The sequence below is a fragment of the Parasteatoda tepidariorum genome, chromosome 10 (assembly GCF_982258835.1).
Source record: "Parasteatoda tepidariorum strain Cologne lab strain chromosome 10, Ptep-v5.0, whole genome shotgun sequence".
Taxonomy (NCBI): Eukaryota; Metazoa; Arthropoda; class Arachnida; order Araneae; family Theridiidae; genus Parasteatoda; species Parasteatoda tepidariorum.
This window is the reverse complement of record NC_141764.1, coordinates 60,585,776-60,605,136: the sequence shown is the minus strand read 5'-3', so window position 1 is coordinate 60,605,136 and position 19,361 is coordinate 60,585,776. Positions and strand designations below refer to the sequence as shown.

General features: G+C 33.2%; 3 protein-coding genes across 4 annotated transcripts; all 3 read right to left on the bottom strand.

Moving 5' to 3' along the window:
- Positions 1-275: 275 nt before the first annotated feature.
- LOC107437164 (uncharacterized) lies at positions 276-2,041 on the bottom strand. Its single transcript, XM_087153934.1, is given in 7 exon segments — positions 276-393; positions 479-813; positions 891-991; positions 994-1,145; positions 1,275-1,355; positions 1,455-1,826; positions 1,903-2,041. Coding segments are annotated over 7 exon segments (1,134 nt in total). The 5' UTR covers positions 1,911-2,041; the 3' UTR covers positions 276-308.
- On the bottom strand, positions 1,710-4,071 carry LOC107452960 (uncharacterized). The gene is made up of 3 exons (XM_087153939.1): positions 3,807-4,071; positions 2,338-2,384; positions 1,710-2,249 (listed from the first exon to the last, which is right to left on the bottom strand). The coding sequence occupies exons 1-3, from the start codon at positions 4,069-4,071 to the stop codon at positions 1,929-1,931; spliced, it is 633 nt and encodes a 210-aa protein (XP_087010065.1). The 3' UTR covers positions 1,710-1,928.
- Positions 4,072-4,738: 667 nt separating this feature from the next.
- Positions 4,739-8,059, bottom strand: LOC122270958 (uncharacterized). 2 transcript variants are annotated; one of them, XM_087153936.1, is made up of 5 exons: positions 5,856-8,059; positions 5,710-5,757; positions 5,548-5,631; positions 5,364-5,462; positions 4,739-5,184 (listed from the first exon to the last, which is right to left on the bottom strand). In XM_087153936.1, the coding sequence occupies exons 1-5, from the start codon at positions 5,898-5,900 to the stop codon at positions 4,741-4,743; spliced, it is 720 nt and encodes a 239-aa protein (XP_087010062.1). In that variant the 5' UTR covers positions 5,901-8,059; the 3' UTR covers positions 4,739-4,740. The 2 variants fall into 2 exon arrangements, with proteins under 2 accessions (XP_087010062.1, XP_087010063.1); XM_087153937.1 differs by lacking the exon at positions 5,710-5,757.
- Between the last annotated feature and the right edge of the window lie 11,302 nt (positions 8,060-19,361).

Below are 19,361 nucleotides of genomic sequence, written 5' to 3'. Positions count from 1 at the left end.
GAAGTGACAAACTTCGTAAATCTGTAATAAAAATAGAAAATTAACAAATATAAAAATTTAGCTTATCAAAATGAGCAACAAAAATGTCTCATGATACTTACTTTTTCAACCCGATAACCTTTATCCACAGCTAATTTTACTTCCTCAGTTACCCATGTACCTATTAGAGAGCGCTCCTCGTCTTCGTGGTGGCAACGCAACTGAGACAGGCTCACAAGTCCTACAGACCGGAAACATTAGTTTTCCGTTGCATCTGTAGGGAAGCACAGGCAAAAAGAGACCTCGTGGGGGGACAACTTTACACTTTACTATTCCAAAATAAATGGATACATCCTGGAAATTAGAAGTAATGATTTCTGGGTGGCCGACTGGATACTTGCAGTATTTGCTGACCTGTAAAATTAGTATGTTAAAAATATAATTACTTTAATATAAATTTCAATCTATAATTGAAAAAATAAGAAAAGCTTATATTCACCCATGGATATAATATAATGATGTGAAATCCACATATTTGGCTTCGCCTTCATAAAATAGTTTTATAGCATTTGTCCTGCCACCGAAGAAAGAGTCCCGAGGGTTCAGTCTTTCCTGAACTTCATGATTCTCTACGAATAATACCCTGAGATCTTTATTTTCTTTCATCATGGATTTGAATCTGTGTTCCCATAACTCAATAACTTCGTATCCTGATGCCCTAAATTTATCGGTAGTGCCCTTAGTTTTGGCCAGTAAAGTTGCCATAGGAAGTTTCTTAAGAGGGTGTATGGTATCTCCTTCATAGCAGTCTGCACATCCATGATAAAAACAACCCTGTTAAAAAACCATAAATATTTAATAAGACAATCATGATATGCAATAAAAGTAATCATGCATTATAATAAACTCACGTGAAATTGGTATATGGTATTGGTTTGTCTGCAAAATCCATCAACAGACACGCCTCCAATCTTTATTTCCCCACTTCCATTTAAAGCGTGTTCAATTGTTATTCCTCAGCAGCTACAAAATCTTACCACCTAATTGCATCAGAGCTATAATTGGTGTTGTTTATGTATCCATTAACAGGAACCATCGCAATTGTATTTGCTTGTAAATGTCTGCTCCTGTAGACAGCCATGCAGCATGACGCAATAGTTATATAACTGGAAGAAAAAGTGAGAATCACTCGTTTGAACTAAATTATAGTATGGAATGAAAATTAATATAGACATTATTACAGTACCATTAAAAATTATAGTAAAGAATAGTAAAATGAACTATTAGAAACTTACCAGAATGGGTCTACACCAGATATTTTAATCATCTCTTCTCTAAACATTGAACAACTTCTCCTCAAAATATCCACATCAGATCTAAACATAAAACAAAATACGTTTTTTCATTACATCAAAAACATAAAAAATCCAGTAATAAAAAAAAAAAATTGGCAAATATTAAAAACAACTAATTACCTACAATACTCCAACATCTCCTTTTGAAAATCGAACTCTTTATCTTTATTTTTCTCATGCCAGATCAGAAACTCGGCCTTGCCTTTACTAGCCATCGTATCAGGGCAAAAGAATGATGAATCAGGAAAAGGACCCACATATGTTTGATTTTCCGCTCTATTAAATAGATGAGGAAAATATCCTTTTTTAAGCTCCGTAAGGCCGAAGCAAGATGGTAATCTAGAAAGACTCATTGGGAGGAAATTGATTGAATCTATGACATTGATGCTCAAAGTAGAGTGACGAATACTCATCACTTTAGCTCCATTTGGGATGACATCGGGTGTTAATCCCTGTTCTAATAACCATGCCATAATAAATTGGCCATCAAACCTAGACAAAAGTAAAATTAAATAAGTTTTCTATTTTTAAAACGAATAAAAAATTTAAAAAAGAAAATTCATTTTACCCTTTCATATTGTGGGCTATCGCCGTTTAATTTTTGTGCTGAGGTGAGAATAGCCACGAACAAAACTCCTGCAATGCTGAGTAGCCTTTAAAAATTCTCTCATCTCCGTTAAAGTATTGTGCTACCGCGTAGTTAACGACATGCTCTCCTGAGGTCTGGTCTGTCTCGAAGTCGAAGTAAATTATTTTCTCTGAGGGCCTCTTCGCATCAACTTTGCGCAAGTAACATAGATGAGTACTCGTCACAAAATTGCCGCAGGATCCACACTTCGATGTTCCACATCGATGGAGCTCACGAGGACATATCTTCCTCAAAATTACCTTTGAACAGTGAGGGCATTGGTATGGCTGAAATAAAATTGAATAAAATGTAAGTATTGTATTAGTACGATTTCCAAAACTAATATAACAACAATAAAACATAAAAATAGCGTACTTTATCACAAATTGAAAACTTTTGCCGGTTCTCTTTTGCTTTATGAGTAGGGTGACCAGATTTTTTCGGGCAATTCCGGGGACACTCATCTCTACCCCCCCCCCAATTTTATCGACAGAAAAAATTGAAAAAAATTTTTATTATTTATCTTAAAAAATATTTTTTTTTTCGTTTAAATTTTTTTTTTATAATTTAGTATATAAATTATATCGTTAAAATCGTGATCATAACATTTTTACACAATTTTAAAATCTGTTAACAAAACAATTGTATTGCTTTTAAAATTATACTATTAAACACCGTATTTTTCTGAAGAATGAAAACAGTCTGTATATCTTTCTTCAATTCAAGAAATGCTCACGGAGAAAAAACATTGACAGCGATAGCTTCGCATTTTGTTCGGGCACAAGAAAATTTCTTGTCTACAAATTTCTTCTGTAAATTTGAAGTACAGTCCATGCTTCAAACGATTGGTTGTGACGAATGGTGTGAAATGCAAGCGTTCCTTCATATGTTGCTAAGTCAAACAACTCTTCTTTGGATGGTTCCAGCTTACGAAAAAACTGTTTGGCGGTTTTCGTTTTTGTTGCCAAAGCTTCTTTGTGTTTAATCGTAAGAATGTCTGCTATAGCTGTTCGTCCTCCACATCCAACTGAAAACGTTGGTTGCTCCACACATTGTACATTTTACTTAGGAAGAATTATCAGGATTCGGTTCAATAAATGGAAACTCGTTTTTCTTAATCATCCAAATAATGGCATTTTCTTTTATTTGTTTCTGTTGCCATATTGACGTCTATTTTAAAGAAATAAAAAAAATTCTAAATATCTATTACGATAACAAATTATGAGGTTTTTAAAATGTAGAATAATTAGAATTTATAAAAATTAATTAGTCGTAAGTGATAATAATAACAATTTCATAAAAAATGGTTTTATACTTTATTGGTTAGATATTTATAAAGTGTTTACCTGATTATAAAATGTTTTAGTTATTTTTCTAAAATAAAACGGAAATGTAGTAATTGTTGTTGCTTTTAGTGGAAATTAGCTAATATTGGCAGTTTATGTAACCCAAGATATTAATTGTTTTAAAAGCAGCAACTAATATTATGTTACGTCTTGTTTTAAACTTCTTTTCTTATATAAACATGTCTGGCGTACAGCATAGTAAAAAATGTAAACATAACTAGATATTAAAGTTATGTGTTCCAAAATTTCTGTAGTATAAGTTATTTTGTGTTTTTAAAAACTAGTTTACCTTTAATTTTCAATGCCTACATTAATTTGTATGAAAATTTTTGAGAAAATAAAAATTACATATAACATATTTTTATCAAATATTTTACACAAATTTTTTCAATTTTATAACCGGGGACAAATCCGGGGACGCAAACCGACCGGGGACACGAGGTCATCGCCGGGGACAATCCCCGGAAATCGGGGTCGTCTGGTCACCCTATTTATGAGACACAAAACATTCTTCAGATCTACATAGGCGATCGCAATCATGACATCTTCTGGGACTAGCGGATGGAACACACTCCTTTTTTCGACAAATAGGGCATATGGTGTCGCAATAGTGGTTTTCCTCATGATCATAGGCTTTCTCACACCCTTCACAATAAAAGTTAGATGCGTAGAACCCCTTGAGTGATGTAATTACTTCATAGTGGCCGTCATGCAGCCATAAATTGATCCGTCTCCTACGGGGAATGTCACTTTTGTATGACATCACATCTAATAAATAAAAAACTACATATGAAAAAAATTGGAACACAATGAAGAAAATACTTTAATCAAATAAAAATTCCGTTCACTGTTAGTTTTTTGTAACGATAATAGATATATCATAAAAAATTGTTACATGTTATTTGTATTTATTACATTTTAAATAATTTTATATCTTACAGTTTAAATGAAAAATTAGATTCCTGGCTTTAAGATTTCAGTTATTTTGAAAAACATTATTCATTAATTTCTGATTAACAAAATGTACCAATGATAAAAGGAATAGATTACTATTTAAAAATTATCTTGTTTAAGTAGAAATACAAATTAACATGATCCAAAAGCAAAGTGACAAAACATCGATAGATGCAGAATAATATATGATTTCGAGAAATAAAATAAAACTTACCCTGTTTGAGTTCGTTGTGGAAAATACCACAATTTGCGTATCCAGATGACTTTCAAATATTCCTATCTCACGATACGTGCATGGTCCAACTACTACTCCAGCATCTTCGTGCAACTTTCTCGCACGATTTAATAGGGTAGGGCGCCGTCTATCACGAAGGGCATTTATTGCTTTCTTATCGTTATCAACATGAGCTATAGCCATCAGTATCGCCTTAGCGCAACAAAGTCCTTCAGCATCAAAATCTATGGTGATTATTGATCTTTAGCGAAGTCTGTCGACCTCTGTATTAATCACTCTCATGATACGTCCAGCTCCTACATCCCTCCTTACAGTGATGACGTCCACTAAAAACCCACTATCCAACTTGATCTTATCCTTAGATTGCAGGACCTTCAAAAGGATTGACAAAAGCTTCTCCAAAGTGAATTCGGAGACAGGCATCAAGGTGGTAGAAATCGGTTTATCAAGACCGTCGGCCTGTATGCAAAAACGGACTAAGTCGGTGGATTTCAAATTTAAAAAAGTTCTGTCCATCAATAATCTAAACAGATCTCTCACCGCTTCTTTGGCAGCGATCAAGGGGCGATCTCTCAAACTATGAGGCAATTTTTCAACATCCACGCGTGCACGATATATTTTTTCATTGGCTTGATATCGATGATTCTCCCTTTGGTGTAATTGTTCTAATACAATAGCATCATTCAACTAAAAAAATAATAATTTAAAATCAATGATTTTTTTTCTTAATCTGAAATAAAGTAACAAAAAGTATTAAATACATTTAATAAAATGATTCCTACTCGTGATTGATTATTCTAAAAAAATACATAATAAATAAATGTATACAAGAATAAGCATTTAAATCTAGTTAAAAAAATATTTACTTGTAACCCAGACCCATGTTGTTCAACATCGTCAAAAGTATCAATTCGTTGAATTTCTTGCGAGGCATCCAAGAAACTTTGCGTAAGATTACCCCTGAACTAATATAGAAATAATAATAAATTCTTTTTAAACTATATAAGAAAAAATTATAATAGATTTAAAACAACTTTTAAAAATACACACCAAATAATCATCGCTATCACTTAGAGTAATATCGTCATCTTTAAATAGCGTTCTAGATGACCAGTCATCAGCGTCTACAAACAACTATTAAAAAATAAAAAATCATGTACTCATTTCTAACATAAAAATATATAAATCGATATACTCATTTTTTTTAATTACCTCATCATCAGAGTCCCTCATAACAATTTCGGAATCTGCGAAAAGCGTCTTAAAAAAAGAAAATATATTTATATATATATATATATAGATATATAAAAAGGTTTATATTAAAAAATGTGTTAATAAATAAAAATAAATTTACTTACATTGCTTTCTGATGAGAAACTGTCAGATCTCTGTCTTTTTGCCATATTAATTTTAGTAATTCACCACGTGATAAATTACACAGAAAAAAATGTTAACTAACACATCCGACACGCACGGAAAATATATTCCAACTAACTTCTAACCTGTACGCTTGTCTAAGGTACTTACTATGGAACGAGCCTTATCTTGTCAGCGCTTGGTAGGATGACATCACAGTATCCGCAGTGACGTCAAATCCCCCAAACCAGTATCCCCAACCGACGGCATGATTCGTCTCCACACGTGGCTGATAACTACATGTTGCCAGCCGGAGAAAATAGTAATAACGATAAGATTGAAGTAAAGACAGGTAAGGATGAAATTTAATCGTAATCGCCGTTATGCTTTCTCTTGAACACATGTTCAGAGTTTGAATGCTAAACGTATTTACGCAAACATTATTAACCATCGTTGGGGTAGTTGTCTAAGTGTCAGAAACAACTATCCCAACGATAGTTTTTAAATACGGGTGTTCGATCCCAGTTAAAGACGAAATACAAATTTATTATTATTTTTGATAATAGTAATAATTTTAATATAGATATTATTTTTAAAAAATTCCATGCATTTTAATAAAAATTAAATATTATCTAATTTAAAACAAAAAGGAAAAATTATTTAAAGTATTATTTAATATAATACAGAAAAAATTTAATTTCAATATGATTTTCTAAAAACCCATCACTAATCATTGTAATAATTTTAATAATAATATTAAGATTGATATCATTTTTAATATATTTCAATAAAAATTAAGTATTATCTAATGTATAACGAATCATTATTTAATTAAAGTATTATTTAATATCTGACAGAAAAAATTTTATTTATAAATATATCATTTTCTCAAAACAAATTAACACTATTCTTCTGCTCCTTTATTTCACTCATAGATGGCGCCACGACTGTCTTACATATCAGGTTGCCATCCTGTAAACGAAATATAACACTGAAATACATGGGGCAGAAAAAAGCGCACCGAAACGTTGCAGACATAGTTTCGATATCAATGGGAGAAGAAATAAGCAGCAAATAACTTTCTCTCATTGTGACGTCACTACCTACGTCACACGACAAGGGGAGAGGCAACGCCACAGGGGGGGGGGGTCATGCCTAACCCCTTGGCGTTCCCCGTGACGTCACGCTGCCGCATATATTACGGCTATTACTCATAAAAATATACTAAAATATTATGAAATTGCAGTTAATTTTCCTAAAGTTTCCTCTCTAGATAACTTTATCAACAATCTATATGTAAAATGAAATTTATTTCCTATTATCACAAGAAAAAAAAATGATTGTTTTGGAGCGAAATGTAATACTGATCTGAACTGCTTAGAATTATGTTTGAAAGATAAATTATATTAAGATCTGAACATTTCCTAACTATATCAATTAAAAAAATTAATTTTAAGTAAAATTATAGACATTATGGTAAATGTATGCTAGTACACTTACTAACGGTATATGGAAATACAATATTTCTGTTATATTATGCAATTATAAATGAAGATTAAAAAATTTTCAAAGCATTTACTGAATAAAATGCATTGGTTTTAGAAATATGAAAGGTTGGTTCATGTTATTACACTAGCATATACAGCTATATTATAGATTAAATATTGATGAAATGATAATTAAGTCTTTTTTCTTGTTTTTCTCAAAACCAATTTTTACGCTAAATTATTGATTTGTAAACATGATATCTCAAAATGTTTTAGTTCAAATAACTTGAAATTTTGCATAGATGTTTCTTATACACATGTCTAGGAAATAGACTACTCACTAGTTGATTGAACCATTATTTTTCTTTTTACAACAAATTTTTATAAACAATAGCTGTTTTTTAGAAAAGTGTTACATGTGCTGTAAAATATTTAAATATTATTATTATATCTCAGGAGTAGTCTACTCCCGTAGTTGAGCTTTAATAAGTGTCTTAAAGAAGAAAAAAAATGAAAAAATAATATTTAGTAATGAAGCTATGCTGTTTTAAATAAAGGTCAATTTTCGGCCAATTTTGACCCCCCAAAATTTTAAAAAAAAATTATTTTTTAAAATTTTTTATATTTATATCATGTTTTATTTTATAATACACAAATAAATTCTAATAAAAAGTTTCTCAATAAAAAATTTAAAAATTTTGTCCCCGAAGGTATTCGGGCACCTTAATGGTTTAATCCCTTTTTCCTTAAAAATAGGGTAAAAAAAAATGGGGAAACCTCCTATTGCGCAGTGGCGTTAACGGCATATTTGAGGGCCGTGAACTTGCATTTACGTTCCCTGGACGTTACACAAAGTACGGTTCGTATCAATTTAAACTGTCCAGTCTGCCAAAATCAAATTACGAGGAAAAAAATGGCTCAATGTGTCTTTGACAAAATACATGGACTGTCTGCACTTGGTGGACATATGCATTCCATGATGGAGGGCTTTGTCATCTCGGAACTTTGCGAGAATTACAGAAGCAAAAAAGACCGTATGTTGCCATAAAGGGAAACAAGCATCTGGCCAAAATTTTGGATGGTTCAAAGATCAAATACGTGGATCTGAAAGTATTGGGCTGTCCTCGATTTGAACTTTTGAGTTAGTTATTTAGTGTTTTTGCCATTCGAACTGTAGTGTAAGATTAATCGCTTTTCTAATATCTGAATATGATAATGGTCTAACTGAAAGGTTTTGGGTGAATTTAATCCCTTTTTCCTTAAAAAGAGGGTAAACAAATGGAGAAACCTCCTATTGGGGGTTTCCCCATTTTTTTACAATGTATAATGTGCCAAGATTAGATGTCAATGTAAATAAAAACTTAGTATATTCTGAATGAATGAATCTTTTTTATATTTACAACACAGAGTTTATATTTACACACCACATGCAGAGGTGCACCCCTGCCGTGGATGCAACCCGAAATATTACAGCACAAAAAAAAACATGCGCAGTACGATTCTATTGTAGCTATGCATGCGCAGTGGGTTCAATTCAATTTGTATAATCCCTAAAAGCATTTTAAAAAAAAAAAATTTTTTTCCACACAATTCCCAAACAAAATTTAACACCAGCCCCAAACACGATACCCCAACCCAACAAAATGTAATACATGCCAAAAACACGACATCACACATGCCCTAAACAAAATGCACCGCAAACACGATACAATACAAACACCAAAAAATACAGTTCAATTTAACACAATCCCTAAACACGATACAATACAACCCCCAATAAATAAAATTCACCGCAATCCCAAACATGACACTTTAACCCTAAAATGATACAGCAAAACTCAACACATACCAAACATGATTAAAAATAATTTATTCTTTTTTTTAGCGTTTAAAGTTCTAACCGTTTCTAGGTCACCCATTGCGCATACCAACTGAGCACGACACTAGGGTATAAAAGGGCTCGAATGCATATGATCGTGTTCCTTCCAGCTAGACATTATGATGGAGAACGACATACTAGATTTTGAATTGGATCTATCGTCTCTGACGCCTATGGGACCAGAGATGGAAAATTCTGACACTCTGATTTGGCCTCCAGTATCACCTCTTGAGATTTCTCCACCCAGTTCTCCAGTATCACCGCTCCAGTCTTCTTTGCCCAGTTTTATGGAGTCCATGGTGAAACCGCTTTTCAAGCCCATATCTCCCATCTCGTCGCCCGTGGATAAATCGTTACTACGTCCAATATCACCACATGTGGAACAGCGAGTCTTTAGGCCCATTGCAACCGCTGTGCCTTCCAGTTCATCTGTGGATAAACCACCGTTTCGTCCCCCTGGAGATAAAAAGAAAATGAAATCTGTAATTGTGAATCAGTAATCGAACAGAACCTGGAGTCGTGTGCCGATGGTGTCTGCCGGCATCGATTGAATTCGAAAAAGACGTCTCGAGGTTCCTCACCACAGAGGGTGCAAAAGCCATCTAATTCTAAACAGAAAAGACCCACCACAGCCCCTGAAAGACAGACCACAGCAAGTGTGCCACAAACCACCGTGTCCAAACCCACAGTGTCACAAGCCTATTCATCGTATTCAAGTGCACTGACCAGGTATCAAAAGTTCAGACCATTTCATTCGAAACGGTCATACGGAAGAAGAGTACACATGCACGAGAAAGTTTTAGGTGTACTGTGCATTCAAGACAATGGTTACAGCTTGACTAATGGTGTAAAAACAATATCTTGGGACGGAAAAGTGGATCAGACGCGACTCTTGGGAGATGTAATTTATGCAAAGATGTCTGCCGGAGATGCTCGGCATCGATTGAATTCGAAAAAGACGTCTCGAGGTTTTTCACCACAGAGGGTGCAAAAGCCATCTAATTCTAAACAGAAAAGACCCACCACAGCCCCTGAAAGGCAGACCACAACCCCTGAAGGACAGACCACAGCAAGTGTGCCACAAACCACCGTGTCCAAACCCACAGTGTCACAAGCCTATTCATCGTATTCAAGTGCACCCACCAGGTATCAAAAGTTCAGACCATTTCATTCGAAACGGTCATACGGAAGAAGAGTACACATGCACGAGAAAGTTTTAGGTGTACTGTGCATTCAAGACAATGGTTACAGCTTGACTAATGGTGTAAAAAACAATATCTTGGGACGGAAAAGTGGATCAGAAGCGACTCTTGGGAGATGTAATTTATGCAAAGATGTCTGCCGGAGATGCTCGGCATCGATTGAATTCGAAAAAGACGTCTCGAGGTTCTTCACCACAGAGGGTGCAAAAGCCATCTAATTCTAAACAGAAAAGACCCACCACAGCAAGTGTGCCACAAACCACCGTATCCAAACCCACAGTGTCACAAGCCTATTCATCGTATTCAAGTGCACCCACCACGTATCAAAAGTTCAGACCATTTCATTCGAAACGGTCATACGGAAGAAGAGTACACATGCACGAGAAAGTTTTAGGTGTACTGTGCATTCAAGACAATGGTTACAGCTTGACTAATGGTGTAAAAACAATATCTTGGGACGGAAAAGTGGATCAGACGCGACTCTTGGGAGATGTAATTTATGCAAAGATGTCTGCCGGAGATGCTCGGCATCGATTGAATTCGAAAAAGACGTCTCGAGGTTTTTCACCACAGAGGGTGCAAAAGCCATCTAATTCTAAACAGAAAAGACCCACCACAGCCCCTGAAAGGCAGACCACAACCCCTGACAGACAGACCGCAGCAAGTGTGCCACAAACCACCGTGTCCAAACCCACAGTGTCACAAGCCTATTCATCGTATTCAAGTGCACCCACCGGGTATCAAAAGTTCAGACCATTTCATCCGAAACGGTCATACGGAAGAAGAGTACACATGCACGAGAAAGTTTTAGGTGTACTGTGCATTCAAGACAATGGTTACAGCTTGACTAATGGTGTAAAAAACAATATCTTGGGACGGAAAAGTGGATCGGAAGTGACTCTTGGGAGATGTAATTTATGCAAAGATGTCTGCCGGAGATGCTCGGCATCGATTGAATTCGAAAAAGACGTCTCGAGGTTTTTCACCACAGAGGGTGCAAAAGCCATCTAATTCTAAACAGAAAAGACCCACCACAGCCCCTGAAAGGCAGACCACAACCCCTGAAAGACAGACCACAGCAAGTGTGCCAGAAACCACCGTGTCCAAACCCACAGTGTCACAAGCCTATTCATCGTATTCAAGTGCACCCACCACGTATCAAAAGTTCAGACCATTTCATTCGAAACGGTCATACGGAAGAAGAGTACACATGCACGAGAAAGTTTTAGGTGTACTGTGCATTCAAGACAATGGTTACAGCTTGACTAATGGTGTAAAAAACAATATCTTGGGACGGAAAAGTGGATCGGAAGTGACTCTTGAGAGATGTAATTTATGCAAAGATTGGATACATGTTGACGACCGACGAAAACACACATAAAACATGGAAATCAATTGTTGAAAAACTGGACACTATGCATCTCATTAAACATTTGAAAGTCATGAAACTTGTAGTAAAACAGCCTTTAAGGCAATGCTCATTTTGTACAAAACAATGTCACAGATACAAAGTGGTAACGGGTGGTTTTAGCCAAATTTCTCATGCGCTGTTGGATATAATTCAGCATTATATATGTATTGTAAATTTTAAATAAAGCAAAAATGGGGAGACCTCTTGTGAGGTCTCCCCATTTTTTTAATAAAATATAATGTACCAAGATTGGTTTGTCTGTCAAATTTAGATCTAGTTGCGCATTCATTTGTATTGTAAATATTATTTTAAATAAAGTAGAATACACCAAGATTGGTTTGTGCTAATTTACATCCATGTACACCAAAAGTCAGACACGTTTTTTTTTTCTTTTTAAAATTTATTATTTATTTTTCGAAACTGACTATATATTTGCTCCGGCCTCTGCGCCTTCATTCAGAACTGTTTTGATCTTTGAACGAACCTTGTGTATTTTACATGTTTTTTCAACTCAAGCTCGACTCTGGTAAGACTGTTGCTGCCTTTGTTGCTTTGGATGGCAGTATCCTGTGGAGATTGACAGATGTCGGACGTTTATTGGGCAAAGCCAATCCCTATACACGAAGGTCTAGATACAGAGGCAAAATCGCTTCTCAAATGATACCAACGTATTTACATCGACGGTACAATAGTATGGCATTACGATCACACCTGGTTTTTGGTGATGTTTTGACAGACATTTTGATGAAGCAAAATTCAGAGATGCATCAACGTTTGACACGTCTCTTTCGAGAAGGTAAAGTGACGGTGGAAGACAGACCATTTGACAATTTTACGGTCAAAAACTCTTGTGTTGTGGTGAAATGCCAAGAAGGTGGTGTTCCATTTAAAGACTTTAACATGTATGATTTAAAATTAAGCATAAAGTCTGCAGGCTGGTTTTCAAAATTTGCCGTGCTCTCAGACTGGTGAATGTTCTCAAAGCAGGCCGAATGAATGCTCTCAGATTGATGAATGCACGCTGCCGGAAGAATGTTCTCAAATGGATTCTCAGATCGTACCTGACGAATGTACACAGACCATACCTGATGAATGTACACAGAAGAATGGGGCAACATCCAAGACTTTTTCGGCATCTTTGGAGGTGTTGGATTTACGCACAGGTGTCAAACACGATAGAAGAAGACAATATGCCTTTACTCCCAATAAACCACTGGATTTGTCAGTAAAAAATCAAAGAGTAACGTAAATCTTGTAAATTTAATTGTATTAAATGTATTGTAAATTGTATTATAATATAACGTAAACAAATAAATACCCTGATGAGGTATTTTTTTTAAAACCATTGTGTCATTCTTGAAAATTTCATTTCTTGTCACACTCAGAATGTCTTCAAAAACGTACTGGAAGTCCATACAAATCGAATGGAACCCAATGCGCATACATACAAAATTGCTTCAAATACGTACTGCGCATATCCAGGGGTCTTGCAGTGTTCCAAAAGTCGATACAAATCGATTGGAGTTTACTGTGCATACCTAGCTATAATAGATTCTACTGCGCATATCCAGGGATCTTGCAGTGGTCGATACAAATCGATTGCGCATGCTCTTACATTGAATTTACTGCGCATGCCTCGCTATAATAGATTCTACTGCTTTCTGAAAGTATTGTCGCATCATAGCATTTCTTCCCTTTCGCTTCAAAATGACATCCGAAATTGTACGAATTAAATATCATGAGGAGGGCTACCCACACGCCGAACAATTTGATGTTTTACTCGAGAAAGTAATCCTCGTACTAAACGAAATTCGGGCCCCCGATATCGTCGCAATACCCGTTCGAATGCCATACACTAGAAGGTATTGTGTCTCATTTTATGATTTGTTATCTGAAATATATAATATAACAGATATATGTTTAGCATTAGACGAACATAGATTATTTTTAATGGCATTTGAGAAATGGAGACGGGAGGGCCTGCAGCCCTTTATTCAAATCAATTGGGTAAGAATGGCCCAAGAGAGTTAATCGATTTCATGTACGCTCTGCTCTGGATATGAGCGATTTTTTTTTAGAGAGCCGGACAATTGCTCTATTTGTTTAGAGCAAATGTTCAGTCCTCAGCGACTAAATTGTGGCTATTACTTCCACTCAGCGTGCATTATGCAATGGATGCAGGTGGGTGATAACTGCCCCACTGCAGATCAGATTTACGTTAATTTCTTCTCTACATTTTTCATCCATATTGTTTATAAAAATTTAGAAGGCTCATGCTGGAGCCTCTTCATCAAAAGCATGAGTTTTTTGCTTCTATTTGTCAACTTATATTTATATTTTATTGACATTTTAATGAATATATATATATTACCATTATGAAATGTTTAGAATTTAAATATATTATAATAAATGTATTAATCCCCTCTTTCCAAATCTATCTATCCTCTCTTTCCAAAACTATTGAAAGTGTAGTTTAAATTTTATGTGTGTCATTCTTGAAAATTTCATATCACTCAGAATGTTGCAACACTTTGTAGTCACAACACATTTTGGCCAATCAGAATGCCTTACGTCATAACACTTCCTCCTTTTCGAGTATAAAAGGGGATTCAGAGCCTCTCCATTTCATATTCACCATGAGCTCTAATCTATTTTGCCTTATGTACAATCGTGAGGGTTTTCCTCATGCTGAACAATTGTCAGTCTTTTTAGAAAAAGTAACGCGCGTGTTGGACAGCATTCAACCGCCAGATGTCGTTGGTCCATCTCCTCCTATGCCATTTACTAAACGGTATTGCGGATCGTACGTCTTTAACTTTTTATCCTCTGTGTATAACTTTGCTACATTTGTACACAAGTTGGATGGACCCTTATCACAAATTGTGATGGACGATTATGAAGGATCCATAGCCTGGCAATTTCAGGGAAAGTGCTTTCTCTGAAAAATGGCTTTTGAAAAATTTAAAAGAGACGGTATTCAAACTTTTATCCACATCAACTGGAAAAGAATGGCGCAGGATATTATACAGCAAATATATGCACTGGACATGCCAGAATACTTTTGTAAGGAGCCAGAGGATTGTTCCATCTGTTTCAACCCCATGTTCAGCCCTGCGATATTGAAATGTGGGCACCATTTCCACGAAAAATGCATCAACAGATGGTGTGTGGAGAATAAATCTTGCCCTTTCAGCAGGGAAATTTTATAACTCTGAATTTGTTCTCCCTAAAAAAATGGGATGAGGTCCCTTTATGGGGTTATAGTACAGTATTGGTAAAAATATAATTTATTCAGTGAATAATATTACATTGAATTGAATATTTGATAAGTTGACATTTCTCTATTACACGCTGAATTATCCATAAAGGGTTTTGACCTTTAACTATAATTACTTCGATTTGAATATATTAAGAAAAACTTCATATTTCTGTATTAAATGCCAGCAAAAGAAATATTATGATAAAAAATTAAATAAAGAAATCATTGTTTAAGTAGGAATAGTTACAATTAATTATGATAGAATGACTTACAACTTTTGTGTTTTGTTCTTTGTGTAAAACTTTGCACATTTTTTACACTTCCAACCGTTGCCTTTTAATTAGTTATTATAAAGTTTTATTTAATTGTGAACTTTTTTTTTGTAAAGGAAATGTGTAATAATGAATGCATGCGCTCTTAAGATTTGTTTGTGTGATTCATGTATCACTTGATATTTTACTAGTAAATTGAACAGAATGACTGATGGAACACTGAGTAAATAAATTATCTTATTGTTTAATTTATATACAGTGTTAGAGTGGGCAGAAACTGCTGTCAAAAACTTCACGTTATAATTATTGCTATAATTAGGATTAATATATATCGTGGATAAAAAATTATCACCATATTAAAATTAATTAGCCAGAATTATTGAATCTATTATCTGCTTTTTCAAAAAAACATGGTACTATTTTTTATTTTATTAGTATTATTTGATGTATTATAATGAATATATTCAATTTATATTACAAATTCTAACACTGAATTGTTAACAGTTTAAATATTGATTTTAAATTTTTTTTTTATAATGTAAACAAGTTTTTTTTTAATTTTAGGTGAAACTATTCTAGTCACGTTATTGTCTGATATCAAGTTGCGATTTTTTTTTTTTTTTTTTTAATATTTATTATTTGTATTTGATGTTCATATTTGTGTGTATGTATATACATACATAAACATTATCTATAAATCATGATCACAATATATTCCCTGATAAGTAAGCTAATTTTAATATACAAAAAATATAAATGCTTGTTGAAATCAATTATTAATATCTTCAATCAATGAACTCAATTGATAAGTTATTATCAATATTTAGCACAGTTATTAGAATAACTTTCCTAATGCATGTTGATTTTACATTGTTATAATAGTTTTAATTCAATTATGCTAAACAATTAATGTGTATAATAGGTTTTGATTTTCGATACCAAAATGTTGGATTTTTAACAGCAATTGTCAAAACAAAAGAATGTTAAGGGGATTAAAGAGCATAATAGATTAATCACTTGTAGTTTCATACATACTTTATTACAATTACTTCATTTTTATAATAGCCGATAATTATTTTCTTCTTCAAAAACTTGCCTAGTAAACAAATGCTACATATTTTAGTAGTGATTTATTTATTGATTATTTTTTAAATTATCAGATTTGGAAGCTAGAGAAAGGTAGACCTGTATTAAAACTTGGTGCTGTGCCATCTATTTTCCCAAATGTTCCAGTCTATTTGTCAGATTTTACAAAGAAAAGAAAACTACCTGCTGTAAGAAATATTGTTCATAAAAGAAAGCTTTCTCATTCTTAAGATTTGCCATCGACATTGACACAAAATTTATCTACATTTCCGCAAGATTCATCTACATGCCCACGAGGTTCATCAACTGATCAAGAGTTTGATGGTTATTATTTCGCCGATGCTTTATTATCTTTGGGTGAGACAAGATTTATTCAATTTCATTTTTATCCTTTTTCATCTATCTACTTTTAAAACACTCAACACAGTTTTAGATTTAAAGAGTGCATTTTTTCAGCCGCAACTAAAAGAGCAGGATAGAGCCAAACTTGCATTTTGTTGTGAGATTGGAAATCTTCAACCTACTCGTCTTCCTTTTGGATCTCAGAGCAGTACTTCATATTTTCTTAATTTAATTTCAAAATGTTTAGATGATATAAAAAGGGCCTAATGTAAAATTTTTTTTACATGATAAATTTATTGTTAAAAGTATTTGAAAGAGTTAAAAAATTTAACTTTAGACCCTACAAAAATACAAATATGTAAATCTGAGATAGTTTATTTAGGTTTCAAACTTCATGCCATGGTTTCAAACTTCATGCAATGGTTTTTCACCAGCTCCGGATAATGTAAAAGAGATAGTTTCCTATTCTTAAAAATGTCAAGCAGGGACAAACTTTTTAAGACTTGGTTAATTATTTTCGTCATTTAATTTATAATTTTGCTGATATTGTTAAACCAATAGTAAATTTAATTAAAAAAATTTTTGAGTTCAATTGGAGTGAAGAGTGCCAAAAAGCTTTTAAATTCATATCAGAGCAATTAGTATTCACAACTACTTTAAGAAATATTGAGGAAAATAAATTTTTTTTATATTGTTACTGATGCTTCTAAGAACTCTTTATGTGGTATTTTAATGCAAAAAATCGAGGAAAATTTTGTACCAATTGAGTTTTACTCCAGACAACAACTTTTGCAGAATCCAAATATCCATCGATTAGGCAAGAACTTTTAGCTAATGTTGATGCGGTTAAACATTTTCATCAAAATCTTTATGGTAAAGAATTTATTATTTTAACTGATGCAAAAGCATTAACTTTTCATATTAATTTGCAAAAACGACCAGAAATTGTGAGAAGGTGGCTAATGTATTTACAAGAATTTAATTACCAAACTAAGCATATAGAGGGATGAAAAAATCCTGCTGATTATCTATCCAGGCTACTTATCACTGATGTTGTTGTTAATAATGTAAATATATTTGAGGTGAATGAAAATCCTCAAGTTGAGAGAATATAATTAAATTTCAACAAAATTGTAAAAAAAATTAATGAAATATTGGAAAAACTTCAAGAAAAGATCAATGACAAATTCACTTAAAATTTTTTTTTTTTTTAAATGATAAGGGAATACTTATGATAAGAATTAAACATCCCCATAAGACGATTAGTAGAATTTTTAAACCTGAATCTCTTGGAGGTGAAATTCTAAAAGCAGCTCATGCTTCACATTTTGGTACTTTTAAAACATACAATTTAATAAAAAGAAATTATTCCTGGTATGGCATGTTAGCTGATACACAGAATTTTGTGGAATCGTGTGATGCTTGTTTGGCAAATAAACCTAAAGCAAAAATTACAAAAACTAAATTTATTGAGAAAAGTGATCTCGGTGTAGGACAAAGATTGTCTATTGATATTGTCGATAAATTGCCTAGGTTTATTGATAATTTTTTTTTTTTTTAACAAATATTGATCATTATTCAAGATATTTAGAAGCAATACCTTTAATAAATATAAAATCATCTAACATAATCAGTAGCTTTAATGACTATTTTTCAAAATTTGGTTTAGCTCAGGCAATAATTAGTGACAATGGCACTAATTTCACTTCTGATGAGTTTGAAAACTTTTTAAAATCATTAAATATTGAACATAGACTTCATTTTATTACCCTTTGTCTAATGGTTTACTGGAGAGATCTCACAGAATTTTAAAAGAATCAGTAGCTTCAATGTGTAACAATAGTTGCGAATGGACTAAAAAACTCTTATTTTTCAAATTACATTATAATTCCTAAATAAATGTAGTAACAGGACATACTCCTGCAGAATTATTTTTTGGTAGAAATTTAAATCTGCCATTAAATGTAAGTGATAATGAACATAATTAAGAAAACCCATGTAATTACATTAAAAAATTAAGAGAACACAAAGCAGAAACCAGGGAAATAGTGAACCTGAATAAGAATAAATATTTTGAAATACATAAAGGGTAGACCAACTCTTAATTATGAGTGTAGGGATTTTGTTTATTTAAAAATAAATACAGATGTTAATTCTCTAGATCTCAAATATGAAGGTCCATTTGAGATCACAAAAAAGTTTAGGAATAACAATTACCTGATACATATTAAGGATGAACAAAGACATTTGTTCAAAAAATATCATGTGAGTAAACTTTTTAAGAAAAGAATTAGATAATGAGACAAATGTAAATGAACATGATTTAAGTATAGAATACTAATGAGTAAGATTACACTAAATCAAAATTAAGATGTGAAATTGTTTGAGTTAGATGATAATGACTATGATATTATGGTAAAAATGCAAATGGTTTAAGTTTATAAATATCATTTTGGTTTTTACTCTTATTGAATTGCATTTTTCCAATATTTTTAAGGCCTAGAAATGAAAATTCAGTGAATTGATGGCTGGCCCAAATTTCATTGAATAGGAATTAAGATCTGATAAGT